This window comes from Pongo pygmaeus, chromosome 20 (genome assembly GCF_028885625.2).
Source record: "Pongo pygmaeus isolate AG05252 chromosome 20, NHGRI_mPonPyg2-v2.0_pri, whole genome shotgun sequence".
NCBI classification, from domain to species: domain Eukaryota; kingdom Metazoa; phylum Chordata; class Mammalia; order Primates; family Hominidae; genus Pongo; species Pongo pygmaeus.
In genome coordinates, this window is record NC_072393.2 from 6,861,299 (window position 1) to 6,887,391 (window position 26,093).

Here is a 26,093-nt window from a genome sequence, read left to right on the forward strand (position 1 = left end):
TCTGCCTCCTGGGTTCAAGCAATTCTCTGCCTCAGCCTCTGGAGTAGCTGGGATTACAGGTGCCTAACACCACACCACACTGGCTAATTTTTTGTATTTTTAGTAGAGACGGGGTTTCACCATCTTGGCCAGGCTGGTCTTGAACTCCTGACCTCGTAATCCACCCTCCTCAGTCTCCCAAAGTGCTGAGATTACAGGTGTGAGCCACGGTGCCCGACCATGTCTGTATTTTTTATTTCCTTGGCGTGAGGCAACGAACCTCGGGTATTACCCCAGATGGATGACACTGCTTCAATATCTTCCAGTCACTACACTTTGTTATCAGTGGGATTACATCAACTGGAGCCCATTCTATCTGCTTGGAGACCAGGCCTGAAGTTTCAAGGGGTTGACACCCTCTAGGAGCAAGCCTCAAGTCAACCCATGACTGACAGTAGGTGGGATATAAATACCTCAGCTCCCTCACCCCTCGGTTGGAATAACTGAAGAGTATGTTCCATGCCGCTCCCCAGACATCCCTGGGGAGGTTAAGTTCCACTTTCTCACCGTGTAACTTGTTTGAAGACACACCCAGTATTGGCTCTTTGACTTTCCTGATTCACTTTCTCCTCCCCCAGCTAGTGTTTTCTGGGGCCACCTTCTTGATAAACTACTTTTGCTAGAATCCTTGTCTGAGGGTCTGCCCTTGGTCTGCCCTTGGTCTGCCCTTGGTCTGCCCTTGTGAGACCCTAAGATGTTACCAGAGAGAGTTAGGAAGCTGGGAATGGGGTGGAAGTGCTGCTGTATAGTCGTCAGACAGAGTTGAGATCTGAAGGAAAATAAGATGGTTAAAGCTCTTGACTCTGGAGTCAGAGAGTCCTGGGTTCAAATCTCAAGTCTGAGAGATCTTGGACAAGTTATAACTCCTCTGCAAGTCTCAGTTTCCATTTTGTTGGTGAATAGAGATGGGGAGGGGAATTCCCACTTTACGAGGTTAACATGATGATGAAATTACACTTTGTTGTCAATGTGCCTAGCACAGTACCTAGTACATGATGGTTGTGATGGCTGTTTTTATACAGGAGACTGGGAAGAGACCCTAAAGGCTGAGATTTGCTCCACTGGAGGCAGGAAGTGGAAGCTCCTTTATTGGGTGCAATGAAAGAAGATGTTGAGAGATGGGAGATAGATGTTGATGGGAAAGAAAAAGGGAGAGACGGTAGGAAGGAGAGAGAGAGAGAATGATACACATTAGGCAGATTAACTTCTCTTTATTGCGGAGAAAGGGGGAAATTAGGATTTTGTAGGCTGTTTTTTAGTGGCAGGAACTCAGCAAAAAGGGCTATGATGACCGGGCAGCATTGAGCAACTCTGGCTCCGCCTTCCCCTCTTCCCACACCTTCTGGTTACTGAAAACCCAGGGTTAGTAGAAAAGTTTCTTCTCTTTGAATGACAGAACCACAGCATAATGCGTGGCTTCAACCTGCTCCTCTTCTGGGGTGAGTGTGTGGCTGAATGGGGGGCTAGGGGAGGCCTGGGTTGGAAATAGGCTTCAGGAGAAATGGGAGGGCCATGGATGGTCCAGCCAAGAGATCATAAGTCCAGAATGGATGCTGCAAACACCTTCATTCAGGGAACCTTTGACAAAATTCCATAGCTCAGGGAAGTCCATCTGTCAGGATAGATTTTTCTCTATATTCATTCATTTGACCTGAGCACGCCCTGTGTATCAGGTGCTGTTCTAGGCACTAGAGGATATAGTAGTGAGAAAAAAAGACTAAGTTCCTGCACTCTTGAGGCTGATATTCTAGTGGGTGGGAGCAGACAGGAAAGAAGGCACAGACAATCGTAGCCCACTTAGCACTGCTGTAACTTCTTTAAACATAGAATGTATCCAATTGTCACAACATTTCTATGACATTGGGTCATTATTAGTCCTATTTTGCAAATGAGAAAACTTAGGCAAAAGAGATAAAATAATTTTCCCAAGGCCACTTAGTCAATAAGGGGTAGAGGCAGGATTTCAAGCCAGGCAGTCTGACTTCAGGGTCTGTAAGCTTTTCCACTATACTATGTTGCCCCAAATAATAAGTAAACATAGGAATTTCAGGTAGTGATAAGTGCTATGAAAGAAGTTGTTATAGAATGTGGTCGGGAGTTATGTTGAAGGGAGAAGTCTGGGGTTGATGAGGGGCAATTCGAGCTGAGTCCTGAACGATGAGATAGACCCCTCCTGTGCTCTTATTTTTCTTTCTTCAGGTGTCAGTTTGTCTCAGCCTTGTTTATCTTCTATGTTTCTGGTTTTTCTTCTATGTTTTGTGTGTTTTGGTCATTGGATCAAATTTAGGAATGGAGGATATCAGGGACATATTCTAAGTAGCATGTATGGGTTTCCTCTGCTGTTGTATGGTGGATCTGAATCCCCTATTTTACCAAGGAGGAAACTGAGGCACAAAGAGATTAAATAACTTCCTCAAAGCCATGCAGTCATTAATTGGTGAAGCCAGATTTTTAAACCTAAGCATTTTGGCTCCAGACTTTGTATGCCTAAACAGTGTGCTGAATTGCCTCTAAAATAATTAATGAATGAGCAAAAGAATTTTTGTTAGTAATAATAGATAGAATTTGGGAGTTTAGATCTGTGGGACTTGTTGACTGGCAGGCTACATTAGAAGAAATAGGTGGCCTGTGGACATCAAATGTAGGAATGCAGAGTTGTTATTTTGGGGTGTTGGCAGTGGTATTAACCATTAGCCCTCCCTATTCTGCCCTGAACATAATCAGCAAAGAGTTGTGATAATGATAGTGATGATAATGATGGTGATGATTGTGGGGAAAAGCAAGAGAGATCAGATTATTATTATGTCTGTATAGAAAGAAGTAGACATAAGAGACTCCATTTTGTTCTGTATTAAGAAAAATTCTTCTGCCTTGAGATGCTGTTAATCTGTGAACTTACCCCCAACCCCGTGCTCTCTGAAACATGTGCTGTGTCAAACTCAGGGTTAAATGGATTAAGGTTTTGTGCAAGATGTGCTTTGTTAAACAAATGCTTGAAGGCAGCATGCTCCTTAAGAGTCATCACCACTCCCTAATCTCAAGTACCCAGGGATACAAAAACTGCGGAAGGCCGCAGGGACCTCTGCCTAGGAAAGCCAGGTATTGTCCAAGGTTTCTCCCCATGTGATAGTCTGAAATATGGCCTCGTGGGAAGGGAAAGACCTGACCGTCCCCCAGCCCGACACCCGTAAAGGGTCTGTGCTGAGGAGGATTAGTATAAGAGGAAGGCATGCCTCTTGCAGTTGAGACAAGATGAAGGCATCTGTCTCCTGCCCGTCCCTGGGCAATGGAATGTCTCGGTATAAAACCCGATTGTATGTTCCATCTACTGAGATAGGGAAAAACCGCCTTAGGGCTGGAGGTGAGACATGCGGGCGGCAATACTGCTTAACAAAGCATTGAGATGTTTATATCTATGCATATCTAAAGCACAGCACTTGATTCTTTACCTTGTCTATGATGCAAAGACCTTTGTTCACGTGTTTGTCTGCTGACCCTCTCCCCACTATTGTCTTGTGACCATGACACATCCCCCTCTCTGAAAAACACCGATAAGTAATCAATAAATACTAAGGGAACTCAGAAGCCAGTGGGATCCTCCATATGCTGAACGCTGGTCCCCTGGGTCCCCTTATTTCTTTCTCTATACTTTGTCTCTGTGTCTTTTTCTTTTCCAAGTCTCTTGTTCCACCCAACGAGAAACACCCACAGGTGTGAAGGGGCGACCCACCCCCTTCAGATAATCATGATGGTGGTGGTGATAATAGTGATGATGAAGATGGTGATGATGATGGTGATGGTGATGATGATGATGATAATGGTGATGATAGTGATAATGAAGATGATGGTGGTGATGATGGTGTGATAATGACCATGAAGATGGTGATGATGGTGATTATGGTGGTGATGATCATAGTGGTGATGATGATGATAATGGGGATGGTGATGATGGTGATAATAATGATGTTGATGATGGTGATGATGAAGGTGATGATGGTGATGATGACAGTGATAATGATGGCAATAATGATGATGGTACAGGAGACCTAAATGCTGCAGGGCTGCATTGCCTTTAAACATTAAAAAATGGGCAGGGTGCAGTGGCTCACACTTGTAATCCCAGCACTTTAGGAGACTGAGGCAGGCGGATCACGAGGTCAGGAGATCAAGTCCATCCTAGCCAACATGGTGAAACCCCGTCTCTACTAAAAATACAAAAATTAGCTGGGCGTGGTGGCGCATGCCTGTAATCCCAGCTACTCGGGAGGCTGAGGCAGGAGAATAGCTTGAACCAGGGAGTTGAAGTTTGCAGTGAGCCGAGATTGCGCTACTGCACTCCAGCCTGGTGAAAGAGGGGGACTTCATCTCAAAAAAAAAAAAAGAAAAGAAAAGAAAAACGAATTGCCCTACCCTCTCATGAAATGTTAATACTACAGATATACTGTATATCTATATATGTATTTTCTGTATATACATATGTATCTTATACATAAAAGAGTAAGTTTAAAAAGATCTCTTCCTGAGAACCAAGTTTGGGTCCTTTGAGGAGATATAACCCCTTTTGAGAATGCATGCTTTAATGTATGTTTTTGAAAATCAACTAGAACTTTTTTTTTTAGACAGGGTCACCTTGGCTGGTGTGCAGTGGCATGATCTTGGCTCACTGCAGTCTCGATCTCCTGGGCTCAAGCAATCCTTCCACCTCAGCCTCCTTAGTAGCTAGGGCTACAAGGTGTCACCGCCACCCAGCTAATTAAAAAAAATTTTTTTTTGTAGAGACGAAGTCTCACTGTGTTGTCCAGGCTGGTGTCAAACTGCTGGTCTCAAGTGATCCTCCCAACTTGGCCGTCTGAGTAGCTGAGGCTATAGGCATGTGCCACTATGCCCAGATAGTTTTTCTATTTTTTGTAGAGATGGGGTTTTGCCATATTGCCCAAGCTGGTCTTGAACTCCTGGGCTCAAGCAATCTACCCACCTTGGCCTCCCGAAGGGCTGGGATTACAGGTGTGCACCACAGTGCTTAGCCTGGAACTATTTAATCAAAAAGAAAAAGAAGATAAAGACAGACAAAATGAGAAGCAAAAGCAAAGTGCAGAAAACCAGGAATGGTCATTGTTAAGCTTATGCAAAATAGCATATGTTTGTTCCCTAACTAGGTTTGTCATCTAGCCTCTTCAAACCTGTTTCTGTGGGGCCAAGCCAGGAGTAATTTTGCAGGTTGAGCCCAAAAGGTTTTTTTTTTTTTTTGGTGGTTCATGGTGTTTTTCTTTTCTGTCTTCACAGGATGTTGTGTTATGCACAGCTGGGAAAGGCACACAAGACCCACACTGAAACCAAACACAAAGGGTAAGTTGGCCAGAGAGAATGCAGATGTCTGAAGGGGTAGAGAAAGTTTTCTCCCCGGGAAACATCCCAGGAAGCTGAGCCTCATCCAGATGCTTGCTGGGAGCTAGTTAGCGGCAGAGCAAGGGTTAACATGCAAGTCTCCTGATTCTCACTTCAGGCTCTTTCCTTTGTGCTTACAATTGCTGTGTGATCTCAGATAAGTCACATAACCTCTCTGAACTTCAGTTTCCCAAGCTGTGAAATACAGATAACAATAGGGATGTTGTGAAACTTTAATTCAAAGAGGTAGCTTTGGAAACCACCTGGTATGTAGTATGAGCTTTATAAATGGTAGTGTAGCGAGCGTAGGGATGGAATTTACTCAAACTACAACTCAATGTGCAAAAAAAAAGTGACTTCTTTATGTTTTGTTAAATACTCTCATCTTCTACATAAACTCTTGCTGGATAAAGGAAGAAAGACATTGTCAGTTCTTAGTTGTTGATATGGTTTGGCTATGTCCTCACCCAAATCTCACCTTAAATTGTAAGAATCCCCACGTGTCAAGGGTGGGGCCAGTTGGAGATAATTGAATCATGGGAGATGGTTTCCCCATACTGTTCTGGTGGTAGTGAGTAAGTCTCACGAGATCTGATGGTTTTATAAATGGGAGATCCCCTGCACAAGCTCTCTTGCCTCCTGCCATGTAAGTAAGACATAATTTTGCTCCTCATGATTGTGAAGCCTCCCCAGCCATGAGGAACAGTGAGTCAAATTAAACCTCCTTCCCTTATAAATTACCTAGTCTTGGATATGTCTTTATTAGCAGCATGAAAACATACTAATACAACTGTTCCCAGTGTCTCTGTTTTCTGGTTCTTCTTTGGGCAACTTAGCAACTTAGTCTATATTGTGTTAAGAGCTCATCTTTCACTGTTTTTTTTTTTTTTTTTTTTTGAGATAGAGTCTCACTCTGTTGCTCAGGCTGGAGTGCAGTGGTGCGATCTCGGTTCACTGCAAGCTCCGCCTCCCGGGTTCACGCCATTCTCCTGCCTCAGCCTCCCGAGTAGCTGGGACTACAGGCGCCCGCCACCACGCCCGGCTAATTTTTTTGTATTTTTAGTAGAGACGGGGTTTCACCGTGTTCGCCAGGATGGTCTCGATCTCCTGACCTCGTGATCCACCCGCCTCGGCCTCCCAAAGTGCTGGGATTACAGGCGTGAGCCTCTGCGCTCTGCCATCTTTCACATTTTCTTACCCTTCCCTTGCTCTCTTCAAGACAGCATCTGGGTGTGTGATGCCAAGATAGCAGCTAATGGGATCTTCTAGCCATGAGATGCGGGAGCAGCTGAGCTCTGGGTGGGGTGGTGCATGGTCCCACCTTGGTTGTCTAGCAACCCTCCTGGAAGCTCTGCATCTCCCAGGGATCCATGCAGGAGCTCCTAGTTTCCATGTCCAGGTGATGGGAGATGCAGAAGACTGTCTTTGGGACACCTCCTAGCCATCTCCCTCTGTTGATTCCAATGGTCTGCTCCCACACGCGTTGGGTGTGGTAGCTGCAGAAGGCAGGAGGCTTCTCCTGTAGAATTGGAAGCTGCATCTGGCCTCTGTTGAGAGAATTCAACCTCTAGCCTTGAAGCCCTGAATTCACCCATTCCTATCTGAAGGTTTCTGAGGTCACCCCATCTCCACCCAGATTTAGCCCTGATGTGAGTGCACCAGGGAGCCAGAACCTTCGTGAGTCCTTCTCTCCCCGCTCGCTAGCTCTCTCTGTTAGCTTTCCCCAGTGTTTTCTCTTCCCATATGATAGGTACTTTCCTTACATCATATCCCAAGTCCTCTCTACACCACAGCTTAACGAAAATTCTATCTTCCAGTCCTGCAAGCTTGTCTCTTGATATATATATATATAAAGTGTGTGTGTGTGTATGTGTGTGTGTATATAATATAGTATATATATTTTTAACATTAAACATATATATTTAAATATATATTAAATATAGCCACTATATATTATTAATATATATAATATATGATATATTATTAATATATAATATATTAATAATACATAAAATATATTATATATCATATAATATATGATATATTATATCATATGATATATAATATATCATATATTATATATCATATGATATAATATATCATATATTATATATCATATGATATAATATATCATATGATATAATATATCATATATTATATCATATCATATAATATATCATATCATATAATATATCATATATTATATACCATATCATATAATATATCATATATTATATACCATATCATATAATATATCATATCATATATCATATATTATATATCATATCATATCATATATCATATATTATATATCATATCATATCATATATTATATATCATATCATATATATTATATATCATATCATATAATATATAATGTATAATATAATATACATTATATAATAAATATATTATATTATATATTATATTATTATAATAAATATTATATTTATATGTTATATTATATATAAATATAATATATAATATATCATATAAAATATATAATATATAATATATAAAATGTATAATATATAATATATTATATAAAATATATAATATATAACATAATATATAATATATAATATAAAATATATAATATATACTATATTATATATAATATATTATAAATTATATATAATAATATTTATTATGTATGTATTATATATAATATATTATATATTATATATTATATAATATATTATATATTATATAATATATAATATATAATATATTATTATATATTTATATATTATATAATATATAATATATTATTATATATTATATAATATATAATATATTATATATTTATATATTATACAATATATAATATATTATATATTTTTATATTATATTATACATAAGATATTATTATATATTTTTATATTATATTATATATACTATATTATTACATATTTTTATATTATATTATATATAATATATTATTATATATTTTTATATTATATATAACATATACCAGCGGGAGGAAATTGAATCATGGGGGCAGGTTTTCGCATGCTGTTTTGGGGATGGTGCCTTGTGAATAAGTCTCATGAGATCTGATGGTTTTATAAAGAGTAGTTCCGCTGCGCACACTCTTGCCTGCTGCCATGTAAGACATGCCTTTGCTCTTCCTTCACCTTCCACCATGATTGTGAGGCCTCCCCAGCCAAGCTGAACTGTCAATCAATTAAACCCCTTTCCTTTATAAATTACTCATTCTTGGGTAGGTCTTTATTAGCAGCATAAGAACAGACAAATATAATCCCAACTTATTTTCTTCTGAAAATTATTTATGTTGTATTTTTTTTAAGACATGAACTGTCCTTTGTAGAATTTTTTTTTTCTTTTTTTGAGTTGGAGTCTTGCTCTTGTTGCCCAGGCTGGAGTGCAGTGGGGCAATCTTGGCTCACTGCAACCTCTACTTCCTGGGTTCAAGTGATTCTCTTGCCTCAGCCTCCTGAGTAGCTGGGATTACAGGCACCCACCACCATGCCTGGCTAATTTTTGTATTTTTAGTAACGATGGGGTTTCACCATGTTGGCCAGGCTGGTCTTGAACTCCTTAGGTGATCTGCCCACCCCAGCCTTCCAAAGTGCTGGGATTACAGGCATGAGCCACTGCGCCTGGCCCCTTTGGAGGACTTTTTAAAAAGGACTTTATTGAGATGGTTGGGAAAATTTTCTCAAGGAAGTGATGTTCCAGTGGACTTAAAGGATGGATAAATTGATGTTACCCAGGCAAAGGGGCGTGCTTGGTGGCCAGAACAGTGGGTGCAAAGGTCCTGAGGTTGGAAAGAATTTGGAGAACCGAGCGAAGGTGAGTGTGACTGATGACACAGGGCAGGAGATGAGATGGGGAGGTGGACAGGTACCTAGTCCCACAAGACTGGGTTGTTACTCTGGCCTTGGTGGGTTTCAGTTGTGAGGGAGAGGGCTAGTGGAAGAGGGTGATCGGAAACTTACAGCATTAAGAGACCACAAGTGATAAAATGCCGGAAGTCTGCATAGAGAAATGTTGCCTCTGCAGATGAAAGAGGAAGCTGGAAATGAGAAGAGAGATACCATCTGAGGCCTCATGCAGGGAAGGGAAATAAACAAGGCACATTACAGGAGCAAAGAACTTAGATCTCAAAACCAAGTGTGTAACAAAAACAGGGTGAATAATGTCACAATCACGATAATCCATTCCTTCTGTTTTTATGATACTTTTTAGTTTTTCCATACTCCCAATTGATGTTGGCATTATCGTTGGTTCCTCTCTTTTCACTCCTCACATCCAATCCATCGGCAAATTTTGTTAGTGTTGCTTTAAAAAAATCCTGACTTGCATTCCCTCCATTGCTCCCCTCTGGGTTGTATCCACTGACATCTTTCACCTGGACAAGTGCAGTCACCCTCCTCCTTGGTCAGTTTATTTCTGATCTTCTATAGTTCGTCTTCCAACCAGTGGCCAGAAGGCTCATGTTAAAACCTTATGTTGTGTCCCTACTCTGCTCGAAATGGTCCCATGACTCCCATCTTTCTTTGATACAAAACCCAACTCCACTATTCACAATAGTCAAGATATGGAATCCACCTCAGTGTCCATCAACAGATGAATGGATGAACACAATGTGGTCTGCATACACAACAGATTGCTATTCGGCCATAAAAAGAATGACATTCCACAATTTGCAGCAACATGGATGAAACTGGAGGTCATTAAGTGAAACAAACCAGGCACAGAAAGACAAATGTCACATGTCCTGACTCATAGGTAGTTGCCCTATTGTGCTACTGAGCACTAGATCTTACTCCTTCTATCTAACTGTGGTTTTTGTACCAGTTAGTCAATCCCTCTTTATCCCTCTTCCCCACTATCCTTTCCAGCCTCTGGTAATTATCATTCTACTCTCTACCTCCATTAGATAATGATGATGATGATTTTTAGCTCCCACATAGGAACGAGAACATGCAATATTTGTCTTTCTGTGCCTGGTTTATTTCACTTAACATAGTGTCCTCCAGTCCTCCAGTTCCATCCATGTTTCTGCAAATGATGGGATTTCATTCTTTCTTTCTTTTCTTTCTCTCTTTTTTAAATTTTTTTTTTTTTTGAGACAGAGTTTTGCTCTTGTTGCCCAGGCTGGAGTGCAATGGCACAATCTTGGGTCACCTCAACCTCCGCCTCCCCAGTTCAAGTGATTCTCCTGCCTCAGCCTCCCAAGTAGTTGGGATTACAGGCATGAACCACCATGCCCAGCTAGTTTTTTGTATTTTTAGTAGAGACGGGGGCTTCTTCATGTTGGTCAGGCTGGTCTCAAACTCCCGATCTCAGGTGATCTGCCCGCCTCGGCCTCCCAATGTGCTGAGATTACAGGCGTGAGCCATCATGCCCGCCCGATTTCATTATTTCTTATGGTTGAATGATATTCCATTGAGTACGTATACGACATCTTCCTCACCCATTCATCCACTGACAGACACTTAGGTTGATTCCATCTCTTGCATGTACTTTGGATTTTGAAAGGTCTGGCTCTGCTGCTCTCCAGCTGTGTGTCTTTGGGTAAGTTACTCAACCTCTCTGAGTCATGTTTTATTTTCACATATGGGTATTGGGAATGGTGTTCATTTCCTGTGGCTGCTGTAACAAATTGCCACAAAGTTGGTGGCTTAAAACAAAAAAAAACTTACCTATCATTCTGGAGGTCAGAAGTCTGAAATGGGTCCCACTGGGCTAAAATAGGGGCAATGGCAGGGCTGCGTTCCTTCTGGATGCTGTACGGGAGAACTATTTTCTTACCTTTTCCTGTATCTAGAGTCAACCATGTTTCTTGGCTCATGTCCCCTTCCCCCATCTTCAAAGCCAGCGATGGCTGGTCAGCTCTTTCTTACATCACATCACTCTGTCAATGCCTTTCTTGGCTTCAGCTTTCACTTATAAAGACTCTTGTGGTTACATTTGTTGCCCCTGGATGATCCAAGATAATCTCCCCATCTTGAGATCAGCTTGATTAGCAACCTTAATTCCATCTGCAACCTTAATTCCTCCTTTGCCATGGAGCCTAACATATTCACAGGTTTCAGGGATTAGGACGTGGTCCTCTTGGAAGGGTCTGTTACTCTGCCTGCCACAAGAATGACAGCATCAAGTGGGCCTCTTTCCTAGCACCTGGGAGCCTGCTCCCACCTGTGGTCTTGTCCTTTTGAAGCTCACAGTGTGGTGGTGAAGGTGGCCATGAAGGAGCAAATCACTGAAACAATCAAGCAGTCACGGTTTTGATGAATTCCATAAAAGAAGAGCTCAGGGAGCTACGGAAGAGTCAGGGAAGGCTTCCTGGAGGAAGTGATGTTAAAGCAAGATCTGAAAAATGAGTGGAAGCTGGCCAGACAAAGCAGAGGCAGAGGGAACAGCATGTGCAAAGGCCCTGCGGTAGGAAGGCTAGAAATGGAGTGCAAAGAGAAACTGACATGATGAGGCTGAACAATGTGGTTGGGTCTGGTCACTGGGGGCTTTGCAATTCATGTTGAGTAATTTGAGTTTTATTTCTAAGGAGAACAAAGAGCATTATAGGCAAGGGGTGGAGGTGGGAGATGAAATGTGCATTCAGAGATGACCATGGTGTGGAGTAGAAGATTGTGGAGGACAATGGGGTATATAGAAATGTTAAATTCAGAGGAAGATCTGGATCAGGCATAGCCAAGGTGGTGGGGTTAAATGAGTAATTGTCAAATTATATTTGGGAGGGGGGATCAACAGGGCTTGGAGGCTTATTAAATGTGATAGCTAAACAGGCGGTACAGTGACGTGAAATCACTTGTCCCAAGACTGGATTGGCTAGGATAGAGTGTTGATTGTTTCCATAGAAACAAAATAACGATGAATGAAACAATACAGATGTTTATTTTTATCTGTCTCATAAATCTCCAACTTGAAGATGGAACGGGGTCATGGAACAACCTTGCCTAGGAGGTCATTCCATCTCCCAGGTGCCTTTTGCCTTGTTGCCTCTCCAACCTTAGGCGTGAGCCTCATCCCCATGGTTGGGAATGGATCACCCCAGTCTGTCCATCTTCCAGCCTGGGTGAAAAGGGAGAAAAAGTGTAGAGTATGCTCTTTCTTTTCAAGGGCATGACCAGACAGTACACACATCACTTCTATTCATTCTCCTTGGCCAGATTTTCACCAGGTGGCCACAGCTAGCTGCAAGAGAAGCTGGGAATGCAGTCCTAAACTGGACGGTTCTATTATTATAAGGAAGAGGGTGGAATGGGTTTGGGGGAACAGCTACCATTCTTGACTCTGAGGTTTGCTGCTGGAACTTGAACTCAGGTCTGCCTTGTCCCAAAATTTGCACTTTTCACTCTCACACTTTTCTGTCTAGTGCTTGGATGTTCATGGTGTGATCCATGGAGCAACAGAATTGGCATCCTCCGGGCACTTCTTAGAATTGCAAAATCCCCGGCCCCCTTCCCCAGACCTGCTGAATCAGTACCTGATTTTCCAAGATGTTCTTGGAATCCAAGGGGAGGCAGGTGATACTGGTCTGTGGACACTTTGGGTAGCAAGGATCCAGATGAGTGCTCTCAAACTTCCCTGTGCACACATATCACCTGGAATCTTGTTCAAATGCAGATTCTGATTCAGTGGATTTTGCATTTCCATCTAACTCCCAGGTGATGCTTATGTGGCTGACCCACAGACCCTACTCTGAGTAGCAAAGGTCTAGGATCTTCAAGGTACATGATTAAATATGATTGGTTGCTGTATCAGTTTCCTAGGGCTGCTTAAAATGACAGAAATTTATTCTCTTGAAGTTCTGGAATCCAGAAGTGTGAATTCAAGGTATTTGCAGGGCCAGTCTTTCTCCAAAGGCTATAGGGCAGAATCTGTTCCATGCCTTTTTTTAAGGCTTTTGTTATTGCTAGCAATCCTTGGTGTTCCTTGGCTTCTAGACATATCACTCTGATCCCGGTTTCCACTGTTGCATGGCACTGTCCCTGTGCATGTCTGTGTGTCTCTTCTCTTCTTATAAGGACACCTGTGGCCCACCCTACTCCAGCACTGCTTCATCTTAACTTATATCTTAATTACATCTACAAAGACCCAGTTTCCAAATAAGATGAAATTCACAGGTACCAGGGTTTAGGACTTTAACGTATCTTTTGTAAGGAACACAATCCAACCCATAACAGTCACCTCCACCCTTGTATGCTGGGTTCCCTTGCAGCCTCACTCTAATGCTCTAATCTTGTCAAAACTTTTCTTTATACACTGCCTAGGTAATAACTGTAGAGACAGTACCTTGTGCCCAGCTTATGCCACCTGCACCAACACAGTGGACAGTTACTATTGTGCTTGCAAACAAGGTTTCCTGTCCAGCAATGGACAAAATCACTTCAAGGGTCCAGGAGTGCAATGCAAAGGTGAGTTCATATCCCCTCAAACCCTCCAGCATTTGGTAGGAAAATCAAATCAAAGCTGGCTGGGTATTGAATGTAGGTACTCCCCCACCCCCCACTTTTTTTTTTTAATCTGGTTTAACAATCTATATATTTTAAGTGGAGCACTAGGCCATTTCTGTTCAAGGTTAATATTGATATGTGGGGGTTTTGTTCCTGTCACAGTATTGCTAGGTAGTGTTGCTAGCAAACATGATTTTCTTCCTTCCTTCCTTCCTTTCTTCTTCCCCACCCTTCCTCTCTCTGATCATGTAAATAATTCCTGGTCACCATAAAATTTCATGGATGGTTGAGCTTCCTCACAATATGGTGGCTGGATTCCAAGGATAAGCATCCCAAGAGAACAAGGTGGAAGTACATGATATTTTTATGACCTAGTGTCACTTCCACTGTAGTCACAAGCATGCTCAGATTCAAGATGGGGACATACCTTCCATTGCTTGACAGAAGAAGTACCAAAGTGAGGCGCATATGGGATGGGAGATACTGTTTTAACTTTTTTTTTTTTTTTTGCAAAATACAGTCTTCTATCTAGTATAAGTAAATTTGTAATTCCAATTCTCTGTCTAGATATTGACGAATGTTCTCAAAGCCCCCAGCCCTGTGGTCCTAACTCATCCTGCAAAAACCTGTCGGGGAGGTACAAGTGCAGCTGTTTAGATGGTTTCTCTTCTCCCACTGGAAATAACTGGGTCCCAGGAAAGCCGGGCAATTTCTCCTGTACTGGTAATGCTCTCAGGTTCCCAGGGATGGGTCTTGGGTGGATATCTATCAGTGGGGTGAGTTCATGTATTTCTGAACTTAGGCACCCAATTTCTTATCTGCTCACCCTCTTCCACTGCTTCTCAGATATCAATGAGTGCCTCACCAGCACGGTCTGCCCTGAGCATTCTGACTGTGTCAACTCCATGGGAAGCTACAATTGCAGCTGTCAAGTTGGATTCATCTCTAGAAACTCCACCTGTGAAGGTATACATGACCATCTCTTTATTATTTACCTACTTTATTAATTAAGGGTCATCTCACTGGAAGACCATATGAGAAAGGGATTTTCTGTAGGGATGAGAAAATTGGGGCTCAGAGAGGTAAAAATACATAGTTGCTTATATCACATCTTTTTCTATCCCTTTACTTTGGGCCTGTGGGTGTCTTTACATGTTAGGTAGGTCTCTTGTAGGCAGCACATGGTTGGGTCTTTTTAAGAAATTTTTTATCTGGTTTAAAAATCTATATCTTTCAAGTGGAGCATTAGGCCATTTCTGTTCAAGGTTAATATTGATATTTGAGGGTTTTGTTCCTGTCACAGCATTGCTAGCTAGTATTGCTAGCAAACGTGATTTCCTTCCTTCCTTCCTTCCTACTTCCCCACCCTTCCTCTCTCTGATCATGTAAATAATTCCTGGTCACTGTAAAATTTCATGGATGGTTGAGCTTCCTCACAATATGGTGGCTGGATTCCAAGGATAAGCATCCCAAGAGAACAAGGTGGAAGTACATGATATTTTTATGACCTAGTGTCACTTCCACCATAGTCACAAGCATGCTCAGATTCAAGATGGGGACATACCTTCCATTGCTTGATGGAAGAAGTACCAAAGTCACATTGAATGAAGTGCATATGGGATGGGAGATATTGTTTTACCTTTTTTTTTTTTTTTTTTTTTGCAAAATACAATCTTCTATCTAGTATAAGTAAATTTGTAACTCCAACTCTCTGTGTAGATATTGATGAATGTTCTCAAAGCCCCCAGCCCTGTGGTCCTAACTCATCCTGTGAAAACCTGTCGGGGAGGTACAAGTGCAGCTGTTTAGATGGTTTCTCTTCTCCTACTGGAAATGACTGGATCCCAGGAAAGCCGGGCAATTTCTCCTGTACTGGTAATGCTCTCAGGTTCCCAGGGATGGGTCTTGGGTGGATATCTATCAGTGGGGTGAGTTCATGTATTTCTGAACTTAGGCACCCAATTTCTTATCTGCTCACCCTCTTCCACTGCTTCTCAGATATCAATGAGTGCCTCACCAGCACGGTCTGCCCTGAGCATTCTGACTGTGTCAACTCCATGGGAAGCTACAATTGCAGCTGTCAAGTTGGATTCATCTCTAGAAACTCCACCTGTGAAGGTATACATGACCATCTCTTTATTATTTACCTACTTTATTAATTAAGGGTCATCTCACTGGAAGACCATATGAGAAAGGGATTTTCTCCTGTAGGGATGAGAAAATTGGGGCTCAGAGAGGTAAAAATACACAGTTGCTTATATCATATCTTTTTCTATCCCTTTACTTTGGGCCTGTGGGTGTCTTTACATGTTAGGTAGGTCTCTTGTAGGTAGCACATGGTTGGGTCTTTTTAAAAAATTTTTTATCTGGTTTAACAATCTATATCTTTCAAGTGGAGCATTAGGCCATTTCTGTTCAAGGTTAATATTGATATTTGAGGGTTTTGTTCCTGTCACAGCATTGCTAGCTAGTATTGCTAGCAAACGTGATTTCCTTCCTTCCTTCCTTCCTACTTCCCCACCCTTCCTCTCTCTGATCATGTAAATAATTCCTGGTCACTGTAAAATTTCATGGATGGTTGAGTTTCCTCACAAGATGGTGGCTGGATTCCAAGGATAAGCATCCCAAGAGAACAAGGTGGAAGTACATGATATTTTTATGACCTAGTGTCACTTCCACCATAGTCACAAGCATGCTCAGATTCAAGATGGGGACATACCTTCCATTGCTTGACAGAAGAAGTACCAAAGTCACATTGAATGAAGTGCATATGGGATTGGAGATATTGTTTTAACTTTTTTTTTTTTTTTTTTTTTTTTTTGCAAAATACAATCTTCTATCTAGTATAAGTAAATTTGTAACTCCAACTCTCTGTGTAGATATTGATGAATGTTCTCAAAGCCCCCAGCCCTGTGGTCCTAACTCATCCTGTGAAAACCTGTCGGGGAGGTACAAGTGCAGCTGTTTAGATGGTTTCTCTTCTCCCACTGGAAATGACTGGATCCCAGGAAAGCCGGGCAATTTCTCCTGTACTGGTAATGCTCTCAGGTTCCCAGGGATGGGTCTTGGGTGGATATCTATCAGTGGGGTGAGTTCATGTATTTCTGAACTTAGGCACCCAATTTCTTATCTGCTCACCCTCTTCCACTGCTTCTCAGATATCAATGAGTGCCTCACCAGCACGGTCTGCCCTGAGCATTCTGACTGTGTCAACTCCATGGGAAGCTACAATTGCAGCTGTCAAGTTGGATTCATCTCTAGAAACTCCACCTGTGAAGGTATACATGACCATCTCTTTATTATTTACCTACTTTATTAATTAAGGGTCATCTCACTGGAAGACCATATGAGAAAGGGATTTTCTCCTGTAGGGATGAGAAAATTGGGGCTCAGAGAGGTAAAAATACACAGTTGCTTATATCATATCTTTTTCTATCCCTTTACTTTGGGCCTGTGGGTGTCTTTACATGTTAGGTAGGTCTCTTGTAGGTAGCACATGGTTGGGTCTTTTTAAAAAATTTTTTATCTGGTTTAACAATCTATATCTTTCAAGTGGAGCATTAGGCCATTTCTGTTCAAGGTTAATATTGATATTTGAGGGTTTTGTTCCTGTCACAGCATTGCTAGCTAGTATTGCTAGCAAACGTGATTTCCTTCCTTCCTTCCTTCCTACTTCCCCACCCTTCCTCTCTCTGATCATGTAAATAATTCCTGGTCACTGTAAAATTTCATGGATGGTTGAGTTTCCTCACAAGATGGTGGCTGGATTCCAAGGATAAGCATCCCAAGAGAACAAGGTGGAAGTACATGATATTTTTATGACCTAGTGTCACTTCCACCATAGTCACAAGCATGCTCAGATTCAAGATGGGGACATACCTTCCATTGCTTGACAGAAGAAGTACCAAAGTCACATTGAATGAAGTGCATATGGGATTGGAGATATTGTTTTAACTTTTTTTTTTTTTTTTTTTTTTTTTTGCAAAATACAATCTTCTATCTAGTATAAGTAAATTTGTAACTCCAACTCTCTGTGTAGATATTGATGAATGTTCTCAAAGCCCCCAGCCCTGTGGTCCTAACTCATCCTGTGAAAACCTGTCGGGGAGGTACAAGTGCAGCTGTTTAGATGGTTTCTCTTCTCCCACTGGAAATGACTGGATCCCAGGAAAGCCGGGCAATTTCTCCTGTACTGGTAATGCTCTCAGGTTCCCAGGGATGGGTCTTGGGTGGATATCTATCAGTGGGGTGAGTTCATGTATTTCTGAACTTAGGCACCCAATTTCTTATCTGCTCACCCTCTTCCACTGCTTCTCAGATATCAATGAGTGCCTCACCAGCACGGTCTGCCCTGAGCATTCTGACTGTGTCAACTCCATGGGAAGCTACAATTGCAGCTGTCAAGTTGGATTCATCTCTAGAAACTCCACCTGTGAAGGTATACATGACCATCTCTTTATTATTTACCTACTTTATTAATTAAGGGTCATCTCACTGGAAGACCATATGAGAAAGGGATTTTCTGTAGGGATGAGGAAATTGGGGCTCAGAGAGGTAAAAATACATAGTTGCTTATATCACATCTTTTTCTATCCCTTTACTTTGGGCCTGTGGGTGTCTTTACATGTTAGGTAGGTCTCTTGTAGGCAGCACATGGTTGGGTCTTTTTAAGAAATTTTTTATCTGGTTTAACAATCTATATATTTCAAGTGGAGCATTAGGCCATTTCTGTTCAAGGTTAATATTGATATTTGAGGGTTTTGTTCCTGTCACAGCATTGCTAGCTAGTATTGCTAGCAAACGTGATTTCCTTCCTTCCTTCCTTCCTACTTCCCCACCCTTCCTCTCTCTGATCATGTAAATAATTCCTGGTCACTGTAAAATTTCATGGATGGTTGAGCTTCCTCACAATATGGTGGCTGGATTCCAAGGATAAGCATCCCAAGAGAACAAGGTGGAAGTACATGATATTTTTATGACCTAGTGTCACTTCCACCATAGTCACAAGCATGCTCAGATTCAAGATGGGGACATACCTTCCATTGCTTGACAGAAGAAGTATCAAAGTCACATTGAATGAAGTGCATATGGGATAGGAGATATTGTTTTAACTTTTTTTTTTTTTTTTTTTTTTGCAAAATACAGTCTTCTATCTAGTATAAGTAAATTTGTAACTCCAACTCTCTGTGTAGATATTGATGAATGTTCTCAAAGCCCCCAGCCCTGTGGTCCTAACTCATCCTGTGAAAACCTGTCGGGGAGGTACAAGTGCAGCTGTTTAGATGGTTTCTCTTCTCCCACTGGAAATGACTGGATCCCAGGAAAGCCGGGCAATTTCTCCTGTACTGGTAATGCTCTCAGGTTCCCAGGGATGGGTCTTGGGTGGATATCTATCAGTGGGGTGAGTTCATGTATTTCTGAACTTAGGCACCCAATTTCTTATCTGCTCACCCTCTTCCACTGCTTCTCAGATATCAATGAGTGCCTCACCAGCACGGTCTGTCCTGAGCATTCTGACTGTGTCAACTCCATGGGAAGCTACAATTGCAGCTGTCAAGTTGGATTCATCTCTAGAAACTCCACCTGTGAAGGTATACATGACCATCTCTTTATTATTTACCTACTTTATTAATTAAGGGTCATCTCACTGGAAGACCATATGAGAAAGGGATTTTCTCCTGTAGGGATGAGAAAATTGGGGCTCAGAGAGGTAAAAATACATAGTTGCTTATATCACATCTTTTTCTATTCCTTTACTTTGGGCCTATGGGTGTCTTTACATGTTAGGTAGGTCTCTTGTAGGCAGCACATGGTTGGGTCTTTTTAAGAAATTTTTTATCTGGTTTAACAATCTGTATCTTTCAAATGGAGTATTAGGCCATTTCTGTTCAAGGTTAATATTGATATTTGAAGGTTTTGTTCCTGTCACAGTATTGCTAATTACTTGCTTTGTGATCTCAATTGTGTAATTGCTTTATAGGATCTGTGAACTATATGCAAATATTAAGTGGAAGAGCTGGGATTTGAACTCCTGTTGAGGACCTACTATAAGTCAAACAATGGTATCAGAATATAATGGGGTGCACTTGTCTCCAGACCGATGTTTTCCCCAGGGGTCATTGGCAACATCTGGAGATATTTTTGATTGTCCCAGCTGGTGATGGTGGGGAGAGGTGCTGTGTATGGCATCTAACGGGAAGAGATCAGAGATGCTGCTAAACATTCTATAATGTACAGAAAGGCCCCCACAACCAAGAATAATCTGACCCTAAATGCCAATAGTGCTGAGGTGGAAAAACCTTATTCTGGGCTGGGCGCGGTTGCTCACGCCTGTAATACCAGCACTTTGGGAGGCCAAGGCAGATGGATCACTTGAGGTCAGGAGTTCAAGACTAGCCTGGCAAACATGGTGAAACCTTGTCTCTACTAAAAATACAAAAAATTAGCCAGGCATGGTGGCAGGCACCTGTAATCCCAGCGACTCAGGAGGCTGAGGCAGGAGAATTGCTTGAACCTGGGAGGCGGAGGTTGCAGTGAGCTGAGATTGAGATTGTGCCATTGCACTCCAGCCTGGGCAACAGAGCAAGACTCTGTTTCAAAAAAAAAACCAACAACAACAACAAGAACAAAACACACAAAACCTATTCTGGGGAGTTTCTAAAGTCTAAACTTCAGAACGTTCCCCTAAAAGGTATTTGAATTAACACTTCAAAGTCATCTTTAATCAGCCGGGTGCAGTGGCTCCCACCTGTAATCTCAGCACTTTGGGAGGCTGAGGCGGGCAGATCACGAGGTCAGGAGATGGAGACCATCCTGGCTAACACGGTGAAATCCCATCTCTACTAAAAATACAAAAAAAATTAGCTGGGCATGGTGGCGCATGCCTGTAATCCCAGCTACTCGGGAGGCTGAGGCAGGAGAATGGTGTGAACCCAGGAGGCAGAACTTGCAGTGAGCCGAGATCACACCACTGCACTCCAGCCTGAGCGACAGAGCGAGACTCTGTCTGAAAAAAGAAAAAGAAAGTTATCTTTAATCTTTTCTCTCCCTCCACATTAAAGCAGTCATCACACCTTGGGGATTCTACCTGCTAAATATGTTTTAAGACTGGGTGTGGTGGCTCACACCTGTAACACCAGCACTTAGGGAGGCTGAGATGGGAGAATCACTTAAGACCAAGAGTTTGAGACCAGCCTGGGCAACATAGTGAGACACTGTCTCTACAAAAAAAAAAAAAATTAGAAAATTAGCCAAGTGTGGTGGCATGTGCCTGTGGTCCCAGCTACTCAGGAGGCTGAGGTGGGAGGATCATTTGAAACCAGGAGGTTGAGGCTGCAGTGCACTATGCTTGCATCACTGCATTCCAGCCTGGATAACAGAGCAAGACCTTGTCTCAAAAATAAATATATAAATAAATATGTGTTGAATTCCTCCACTCTTTTCCATCCTTGGTTCAGGCTTGATCATCACTGCAGCAGCCTCCTCTCTAGTCTCGCCTTTTTCAGTCTTATTCTTTCCAATCCATCCTCTACGCTGCAGCCAGAATGTCCTCACCAAGAAACAAGGGCTCCATCTTCCTGTGTCTAGTGCATTGTTATTCTCCACATTCATTTACGGGATGGTGACTTCATTGAGAAAGGCAAGGAGTGATCAAGCCCTCATTATATCCCCCTGGCTTAGTTTAAGAGTTGTTTGAAATCATCTCTGCTTGCTACTCCATTTGTAGTGGTGAGCTATCACTGAGTAACAAATTGTCTTAAAAATTAGTGTCTAAAAACAACCACCATATATTTAGCGCTTAATTCCATGAGTTGACATTTTAAGTGGTCTATTCTAGCCAGATCTTTTGGTCTCAACTGGTCTTGTTCTTGTGTCTGCGGTCAGCTGATCTTGGCTGGGCCTTTGTCTTGTTGCCTCTCCAACCTTAGGTGTGAGCCTCATCCCCATAGTTGGGAATGGATCATCCCACTCTGTCCATCTTCCAGCCCAGGTGAAAAGGGAGAAGAAGTGTAGAGTATGCTCTTTCTTTCCAAGGGCATGACCAGATGGTGCACACATCACTTCTATTTATTCTCCTTAGCCAGATTTTCACCATGTAGCCACATGTAGCTGCAAGAGAAGCTGGGAATGCAGTCCTCAACTGGATTGTTACATTATTACAAGGAGGAGGGAATGGGTCTCTCATGTCTGGGGCTCATCGAGGATGATTCATTTCTCTCCCATTTGGTCTTTTGTTCTTCATTAGGCCAGTTAGGGTCTTGTTCATATGGCAGAGGTCAGAGGCCCAAGAAAATGAACAGAAGCCAACAGGTCTCTTGAGGCCCAGGTTTGGAATTAGTACCTCATTACTTCACTGTCTTCTATTGGTCAGTGCAAGTCATAGGGCCAGCTGTATTTAAGGGGTAGAGAAACAGATTCCACCTCTTAGTGCAAGGTATGATAAAGTCACATCTCTTGCAATCTACATCTTGGGGTGTAAATACAGAGAGAAGTAAAGGACTATGGCTACTTTTGCAATCTCTGATAATTATGTTTTGAAACTATTTGCCACCCTTCCGCTTACATGCTATTGGCTAGAATTTGCTCTCATGGCCATGCCTACTGAAAGAAGGGGCTGGGAAATATATCCCACTGTGTGCCTGGGAAGAAGGGGGGAAAATGGATATTGGGGAGCATCGGCCCTGTCTGCTGAAAATCAACACTCAAGAGTGCATCTCCTATTTGTAGTCTCTACTCCTTGCTTTCTCATTTACCTTGACCTGGGTTTTCTCTTCCACTCTTCAGATGTGGATGAATGTGCAGATCCAAGAGCTTGCCCAGAGCATGCAACTTGTAATAACACTGTTGGAAATTACTCTTGTTTCTGCAACCCAGGATTTGAATCCAGCAGTGGCCACTTGAGTTTCCAGGGTCTCAAAGCATCATGTGAAGGTAGGTGGGGGTGTCTTCTGAGAAGTCAGGTCCAAGTCTGTTTGAAAAGACAGCAGTGAGGGGATTAAGGTGGGTCTTGGTTGAGTTTGAGACTTTCATCTGCAAATCTGAAGCCAATAATCATTCATTCACTCATTCATTCACTCATTAAAGAAATACCTCTTGAGCACTTACAGTATACGTGGCACTATTCTAGGCACCGGGGATAGAGCAGTAAATAACATCTCCAAATAACATCCCATTGGGGCTTAGGGCTTCCATATAGGAATTTGGAGGAGGGGCACCATTCAGTCCACAGCACCCATGAACAAACAGCCTGTAAGTGACAGAGCCAGGCTATGAACCCAGAATGTCCATGTTCTCAAACCCTCTACTGTGTGCCTCTTTCTTCTTCGTTTGTTTGTTTTTTGTTTTTTTTTTTTTGCAATGGAGTCTTGCTCTGTTGCCCAGGCTGGAGTGCAGTGGTACAATCTCAGCTCACTGCAACCTCCCCCTCCTGGGTTCAAGCAATTCTCCTGCCTCAGCTTCCCAGGTAGATGGGATTAGAGGCATGTGGCACCACATCCAGCTAATTTTTGTATTTTTAGTAGAGACAAGGTTTCACCATGTTGGCCAGGCTGGTCTCAAACTCCCGACGCCAGGTAATCTGACTGCCTTGGCCTCTCAAAGTGTTTGGATTACAGGCGTGAGCTACTGCGCCCAGCCTGTTTTTCGTTTTTGAGACGGAGTCTCGCTTTGTCGCCCAGGCTGGAGTGCAGTGGTGTGATCTCAGCTTACTGCCACCTCTGCCTCCCAGGTTCAAGCAATTCTTCTGCCTCAGCCTCTTGAGTAGCTGGGATTACAGGCGTGTGCCACCATGCTCGGCTAATTTTTGATTCGGCACAGGCGAGCCTCAAAGTGAGGTTTAGCTCACAAGGGTTCTTGGCTTTGCCCAGGAGAGAATTCAAGGGCAAGCCAGAGGTAGAAGAAAACAGCTTTATTGAAGAGGCAGTGTTACAGTTCTGTAAGTGTTACAGTTCCTGCAGAGCAGGGCTACCTCATAGGCAGAGAGCAGCGGCTCAGGGCAGTTTTGCAGTCATGCTTATACCTACTTTTAATAATATGCAGATTAACAGGTGGTTTATGCAAAAATTTCTAGGGAAGGGGTAGTAACTTTTGGGTCATTGAGTCATTGCCATAGATAGGGGCAGTAACTCCCCAATGTTGCATGGCAATGGTAAACTGACCTGGCACACTGGTGGGCATATCTTACGGAAAGCTGCTTCCACTCTGTCCTTGTTTTAGCTAGTCCTCAATTTTGTCCAGTGTCCGAGTCCCTCCTCTGGAGTTGAGTCCTGTTTCCTGCCTCATTATTAGCTTAACGTAATATAAATGTATCACTCTCATAATAATTCAATATGGATATACCTGGCTGATGGGCAGCTTTTCTCCACATGGTGATAAAGGAATTCAATCTCTCTCCATCTTTTGGTTCTTGCATTCCTTAGAGCCTTGGTGTTCCTGGTTTAGCCAGTTGAGGTGAAAGAGGGAGGAGAGAAGTTACACCCACTTCTTGACCACCTTGGCCCTGAAGTGACATACATCATGGCTCTCATATTCCATGAGTGAAAAGTAGTCACATGACCTCACCTACATGCAGAGGGTTCTGGGAAATGTAGTCCCTGGCTGGGACGCCATTTTCTAGTGAAACATGAGTCCATATTTTGCAAAGGGAAGCGTGATTTTGTTGGCTCATTGGCCAACTTGGCTCCACACCCATTCTGTACCCCACAGATATTGATGAATGCACTGAAATGTGCCCCATCAATTCAACATGCACCAACACTCCTGGGAGCTACTTTTGCACCTGCCACCCTGGCTTTGCACCAAGCAATGGACAGTTGAATTTCACAGACCAAGAAGTGGAATGTAGAGGTGAGCAGAGAGTTTGATGGACAATCCAGAAAAGACATTTCTCTTTGCTCTTCTGGGTTTCTTGATATTCTCCAGTTCTTCGCAGATATTGATGAGTGCCGCCAAGATCCATCAACATGTGGTCCTAATTCTATCTGCACCAATGCCGTGGGCTCCTACAGCTGTGGCTGCATTGCAGGCTTTCGTCCTAATCCAGAAGGCTCCCAGAAAGATGGCAACTTCAGCTGCCAAAGTAATAATCTCTTTGTATGTCTTGGCAATGGAATCTGTTTCTGGCTTTGGTTGGAAAATTCTCATTCTACCCAACCTCAGGATCTTCCTCTTAGTGTTGCCTCATCCGCATATTCTGTTTCTTTTTCTTCTTCATCCATTTACTCTTTCAACAAATGATTTTTGGAGTACCTATTAATTAATTAATTAGTTAGTTAAACAGGCCCCTGCAGTAGGCACTGAAGATTTGGTCCTGAATATGATAGGCATGATTCTTGTCCTCTTGTAGCTTATAGTCTAGGGAAGGAGCCAGAACACACACACACACAATTATTTAATTATAACTATGAATGAAACAACAAAAAAAATAGTGTGCTTTTTTTTTTTTTTTTCACCCAGGCTGGAGTACAGTAGCACGATCTCGGCTCACTGCAAGCTCCACCTCCTGGGTTCATGCCATTCTCCTGCCTCAGCCTCCTGAGTAGCTGGGACTACAGGTGCCTGACACCATGCCTGGCTAATTTTTTTGTATTTTTAGTAGAGACGGGGTTTCACCATGTTAGCCAGGATAGTCTCGATCTACTGACCTCGTGATCAGCCTGCCTCGGCCTCCCAAAGTGCTGGGATTACAGGCGTGAGCCACCGCGCCCATCCAAAACACATTGTGCTTTGAAGTGGCTAATAGGATATTGATTATGCTCCAAGCAAACAACATTTAAGCAGAAACCTGAAGGAGGAGAAGGACTTCTCTAGAGGAAGAATGGAGATCATGCTGTTCTGGGTTATAGCAGATGCAAAGGTCCTGAGGCTCACACTAAATGAGGACAAGGGGAAGTGGCAGTAGACATATCTGATGAAGTGGACAGAGGTCAGATTCTGCAGGGTCTTGGTGGCTTGTGAAGAATTTTGAAAGGGCTGGATGCAGTGACATACCTATAAACAGCACTTTGGGAGGCCAAGGTGAGAGGATCACTTGAGGCCAGGAATTCAAGACCAGCTTGGGCAACATTGCAAGACTCTGTCTCTACAAAAAATAATGACAAAAAATTAGCCAGGTGTAGTAGCATGGGCTTGTAGTCCTAGCTACTCAGGAGGCTGAGGTGGGAGAATCGCTTGAGCCTAGGAGGTCGAGGCTGCAGTGAGCTATGCTCACACCACTGCATTCAAGCC

The 26,093-nt window shown here is 42.5% G+C and overlaps 1 protein-coding gene across 1 annotated transcript in view; it reads left to right on the plus strand.

The window, feature by feature from the left end:
- Positions 1–1,438: 1,438 nt before the first annotated feature.
- ADGRE1 (adhesion G protein-coupled receptor E1) overlaps positions 1,439–26,093 on the plus strand; it is a 62,374-nt gene continuing 37,719 nt past the window's right edge. The window contains exons 1-16 of the mRNA XM_063658646.1: positions 1,439–1,478; positions 5,323–5,385; positions 13,686–13,829; positions 14,436–14,591; positions 14,715–14,834; positions 15,588–15,743; positions 15,867–15,986; positions 16,748–16,903; positions 17,027–17,146; positions 17,908–18,063; positions 18,187–18,306; positions 19,061–19,216; positions 19,340–19,459; positions 22,653–22,799; positions 24,573–24,713; positions 24,799–24,945. Of these exons, the coding sequence (XP_063514716.1) occupies positions 1,448–1,478; positions 5,323–5,385; positions 13,686–13,829; positions 14,436–14,591; positions 14,715–14,834; positions 15,588–15,743; positions 15,867–15,986; positions 16,748–16,903; positions 17,027–17,146; positions 17,908–18,063; positions 18,187–18,306; positions 19,061–19,216; positions 19,340–19,459; positions 22,653–22,799; positions 24,573–24,713; positions 24,799–24,945 (2,053 nt within the window). The 5' untranslated portion in view covers positions 1,439–1,447. The remainder of the gene's footprint in view (positions 1,479–5,322; positions 5,386–13,685; positions 13,830–14,435; positions 14,592–14,714; positions 14,835–15,587; positions 15,744–15,866; positions 15,987–16,747; positions 16,904–17,026; positions 17,147–17,907; positions 18,064–18,186; positions 18,307–19,060; positions 19,217–19,339; positions 19,460–22,652; positions 22,800–24,572; positions 24,714–24,798; positions 24,946–26,093) is intronic.